This window comes from Dermacentor variabilis, chromosome 1 (assembly GCF_050947875.1).
Source record: "Dermacentor variabilis isolate Ectoservices chromosome 1, ASM5094787v1, whole genome shotgun sequence".
In the NCBI taxonomy this organism is placed as follows: domain Eukaryota; kingdom Metazoa; phylum Arthropoda; class Arachnida; order Ixodida; family Ixodidae; genus Dermacentor; species Dermacentor variabilis.
Window position 1 is genome coordinate 164343313 of NC_134568.1, and position 5039 is coordinate 164348351.

At 44.6% G+C, this 5039-nt stretch overlaps 1 protein-coding gene across 1 annotated transcript; it reads right to left on the reverse strand.

The window, feature by feature from the left end:
• Window positions 1-2469: 2469 nt before the first annotated feature.
• LOC142589362 (uncharacterized) lies at window positions 2470-3949 on the reverse strand. Its single transcript, XM_075700910.1, has 3 exons — window positions 3938-3949; window positions 2850-2982; window positions 2470-2762 (listed from the first exon to the last, which is right to left on the reverse strand). Exons 1-3 carry the CDS (start codon window positions 3947-3949, stop codon window positions 2470-2472), a joined length of 438 nt encoding a protein of 145 aa, XP_075557025.1.
• Window positions 3950-5039: the final 1090 nt, after the last annotated feature.

Genomic DNA, 5039 nt, shown 5'->3' on the forward strand with positions numbered 1-5039 from the left:
TTTCTTTCACTTTATTTAAGCTGGATGTTCGCAGATTTGGACAGCAAGGTGTACACACAAAAGCAAGGGGTGCGTATTGGACCATAGATATCACCTGTATTGAGTGATTTCTTGTTGGCGCTATATGACAGCGCTCTCTTTAAATCTTTGGACGCATCCCGCGTGAAAAAAAAGTGTTCCGCTATGTGGATGATTTTTTAGTGGTCAAGGCCGGAGAACCAACTCACAGTTCAAGCGATGTATATAGCTGAGGTAATGGAGACCTTTAGGTCAGGCTTGAGTCCTTTGATCGTAACTAACGAAATTACTGAAGATGGGTGTATCCGTTTCCTGGACTTAAAGCTAACCTTCTCCGGTTGAAACGTTTGTTGGGAATGTGAACCACAAGCATATAAGTCTCTGCTGCCCTGCTGATCGGGACATTCGAAGCAGGTGAAAAGGGGGATAGCAAGGAGATGCTTAAAGAATGCCCTGCAGATGTCTTGCCACCACGTAGCGCAAAGAAGCTTTCAGGCTCAGGTTGAACTGCTCCAGCAGGCAGGATACCCAGGGGATGTCTTTGTATCTGTTGTGGAGTCTTTGTTGTAAGCTGTCAGGTGGTCTGGACGAAATACCAAAACCAAGACGATCTGAGACCTTGAAGAGTCAGGCTCGAGTGACGGCTGTAATACCTTACTTTAGTGACGTCTCCCACCGTCTAAAAAAGACTGGAGGCAGTGTCGTGCTAAAAGTAGTTTTTAAAGTACCTACAAATTAGCGTCACTATGCAAAGAAAAGGGGGGAAACAGTGGAAGCAAGATGACATCTACAAAGAAATACAGGAACCAGTACGTAGAACCCTCAGAAAATGTCGTGTACGACATCCCACTTGACTGCGGGAAAAATTTCATTGTCCAAACGGGCAGATGCCTGAAGGATAAGCTTCAAGAGCTTAACAGTAATGTACACAGGACGGTGCAAGGACACCTGGATTTGCACTGCTGGGATTGCGGTTGTAAGCGGTTGTTCAGTGACTGCAAGGTTGTAGCCAAGCGCAATAATCAGGCAACACGTGAGATAATCGAAGCGGCAAAAATTAATCGCCTGGGGAATACCTGCGTCCCTGTTGTTTCAGTAGGACAATCACAAAAAGAAATTAGTTATCTTAACGGTGACGGATTTCGTGAACGCGGAGCGGTAGATGCGTCGGCCATCGACATGTCTGCCTTGGGCGTCCCAAGTATTATTTAGAATATATCTCGCTATTGCGAATGCACGTGTGCAAGTCTCTCGTGTTGAGTGTACATGTGCTGGGCGGCATCCACCTTCTTGGTTTCGCTCAGAAGCTTACGCAAGCGCCTGAGGCAAATGCAGCGTTGGAGTGGAACTCAGACGTTGAACAAATGCAGAGAGTATCTATTACAGAATAGTATCACAGTTATGCCGGTAAGACCTTTTAGAGTGACGCGCGTAGATAAGAAATATTTCTATACAACCCAGGCCCCACTAAGTTCTCCAGTTCTTTGCTGGAACGGATCGCTAGATAAAACTTGACATTATTCAATCTTGTACGTCACGTCACTTTAACTTGCAGATCTCTACAGAGAATCAGTCGGAAAAAAATTCAACAGACGTTTTGTTTATCAAAAAATGGTTTTATTTACAGAACGTGTACAAATTACATTGACCAGATTCCAAGAGATATCGAAGACTGCTGCACTTCTGCCGACCTTCAACGTGGGGACATGGAGGCTGATACTGAAAAAATAAAAATAAAGTGCATGTAGCACTAATCATGCATCTCCTTTTGTGATATACGCTTGACAAATCACGTGAATACTTGAGGCTTTTTAAATGCACAGGTGTCAGATTTCACTTCCACAAGTCGAAGTTTGCGTTTGAAAGGAGTCCTAGCGATTGCTTACGGAGTAGTTTGTCGTCTTCGAATTCATCATGTCAGCCGAAATCTAATGAAACAATAATACATGTTTTCCACTACATAAGAAGTATTGAATGGAAATATTTGGTGTCACTAATGTAACCAATGTAGTTTCGCGCCCGTTAGTAAGCGTCAGCTGTGTGCATTAGGGAAGCAACGTATAAAATAGGATTTTTAGGAAACCTTTTGATCGTACTGGCTCATTTGTACAAAAGAAAGCAAAAGGCACATTAGCTTAACATTTTTTATACTACAAACAAGTTAGAATATCCATTCTCCTTGTTTAATAAGATATTGCTTCCTTACATTCTGAATTACCTACGGGCATATATAATCAGGCCTGCCTGACGGAAATTTATATTACCTAATGTTTTCCAGCATGCCATGCTCGCACTACTGTGGTTATCAGTACACAAGCAGCTTTGTTTTCCCAACATATAGAAATTGTTGTCTATCAAACCATAAGGTTTAAATAATGGTGCACTCGTGTTCATATCGTCACTCACCACATCTTGTTGGTTATCCACAAACTCCAGGTATTGCGATTTCTTCTACCAGCCTTTGAGGCCATATCCGCCACCGTAGCCTCCTCCGTAGCTACCTCCGTAGCCTCCACCGTAGCCGCCACCGTAGCCTCCACCGTAGCCTCCACCGTAGCCTCCACCGTAGCCTCCTCCAAATCCGCCTCCAAGTCCGCCTCCAAATCCTCCACCGAAACCGCCACCGTAGCCTCCTCCAGAGCCACCAATGCCACTGTGGGCCACGAGAGCGCCTCCTCCGTGAATTTTGTTCACGTGGTGCACAGTCTTCACCAGGAACGCTGGCCCAGCCACCACTTTTCCACCTCCAGCAGCCCCACCTTTAAGAAGCACCACACTGCTGCCTACGCCGACTCCTCCTACGCCTCCACCAAAACCACCTCCGTAGCCACCTCCGTATCCACCTCCATATCCTCCTCCATATCCTCCTCCGTATCCCCCTCCGTATCCACCATATCCACCACCTCCAAGGAAGCCAGCCAGGACTTCATTCATGACCATCGCCACGAAGAAAACGGAGACGCACTGAAATTAGGTAAAATTACGATACATGAAAACTGTCTTTTAAATTTATAAAGCTGTCACTTGTGAGATGTATTTTCATACAGTCCTTAATCTTAGTCGATGTAGCCGCGGTACTACATATATTTATTGTATAACGCAGAAAAAGAACTGTTGAGCATGTGCTCTATTAAACACTTGTAACAAGGACAAGGGCTCGAGCAATACTGAACTGTGCATAGGTTTCAAAAATCTTGCAAAAAGTTGTTCCTAAAATGAAACCTGCATATGAGGCCATTTCCGATCAACATTGCATTTCGTTGGCTTCTCCCAATCAATCACACCTATTACAATCTGTTTGCAGGATAGTGACGGGGGTGATCTGGTTTTAGGAAGTGCTACAATGGGTGTTTCGTATTACAAAGGTGATTGTGCCGCTGTTTCGTTAACACATTATCTGGGGTGGCGAAGTACGTTGCTTTAATGGCAATACAGAAATGTTCAAAAACGCGATTCTCGGGCTGTAGAGCTGTACTCTACATACTAGGCCGCGATAGCACTGCGTTCATATTCTCCCCACCTTCTTCTCTCTACTCCCACAGATTAGGCTGCCATTTTTTTCCAAACATTTATCCTCTGTCCATGATTTCTAGAACAACACAACTTGCTGTGTTGCTAAAGTTCGAGATTAAAATTCGAGAACGATAGCGTAAAACAGTTGAAAATGCAGTTTTCTATTCACGAATGGTCAGATTTCACCTTTTAGTTTACCTACAAGCTTAAATCTCAAATCTTTTACATCACCCCTTAAGGTGGCAGCGACACGCGAACTGATACCAATATCGTAATCATGGGGAGCACGTAGTGAAATTGCTCTTCTGGATATTGCAAGTGCGTCTATGGTTTCTCGTATTTTGCTTACTCGTTGCACCTCCAATCATCATGACCAAGAAAATCGCTTTCTCATGGTTGAACTCACCAAAGCCTTCATCGTTGTTTCTCAGCGGTGCAGGTGCTTGTCTTGCCTGAAGCCGAGTGCTGCAGCCTTATATACTGTTTGCCGAGACTCGTTTACATATGGCGATTCCGCGAGTTATATTGGTCAATACGCCATCGTACATTTTAAAACCCTCGCTCCTTTCGTCCCAACTGCTGAAATAACCTTCCGTACGAATATGGATTCTCAAAAAAAAGAAGAAGTTACGATCATTTCACTGTTCCGCAGGCGTTCTGGAACTGAAAGACCACGCGGACGTAATTTTGTTCGTATTTGCTATGGGTTAAATATATATATGCAAATATAAAACGAACAGTGACATATTCAGCGCAGCCAAGGCAGTTACGCTGCGCAGTTCCACCCCGAAAGTACACAAATAGAGCACCACTTTCTGTTCATTTATTGTTCTTGTGTTCTAGCGTAGGCAGGCCTCCCGTGGATATACTTATGCAGATCACGCCGTTATCGCCACTAGTATCAAGTAGAGCGGCGCATCGTTTCTTTTTTCTTTTTATTACTATTAATCGACCAAAAGACCCCGCACTTTGAGCGCGACTGCAGCATGCCGGCGCTCGATTTAGATCAGCCGCGGCACCGGCTCTTCCTCGACCAGGACCATGTCGGAATGTGGCATATCCTCGTGGACGATGAGGCTTGCGGAACACGTCCGCACAAGAGAGAAAACCCCCGGTCACCGCAGCTGGGGTCTATTCGTGAAAAGCTCCCCGGTCCTGTGCCTTCCATCCAGGAGGAAACGGTCACAATTAGGATAAGATCACTGGGAGCATGTACTGATTTCACTCATAACATTTAACGGCGTTGACTCCGTTAATGTAAGCGTGTGCTAGTGTTCGAGTCATTCGAACAATGAATCCAATATTGTCCTGTTAAATTTTGTCCTGGAATCGATTAGTCGCTATTGTCGCCGAAATGGTCGCCGAAATGAATAGTCACGATTCGAAAAGTCACAAATTGAAAATGCGAATGGTTCTCGAATAGTAGTCGAATATCTTACGTCGTCGTCTGCACGCAATCAAACGTTAAATTGACACAATAGTGCGATAACTTTCATCTAATACACAAT

What these genes read in the sequence shown, in the direction of transcription:
- LOC142589362 (XM_075700910.1), bottom strand. An exon ending in ATATGGAGGTGGATACGGAG is followed by an intron (nt 2,763 to 2,849) that starts GTGGCTACGGAG and finishes GGGCTGCTGGAG; the next exon opens with GTGGAAAAGTGGTGGCTGGG.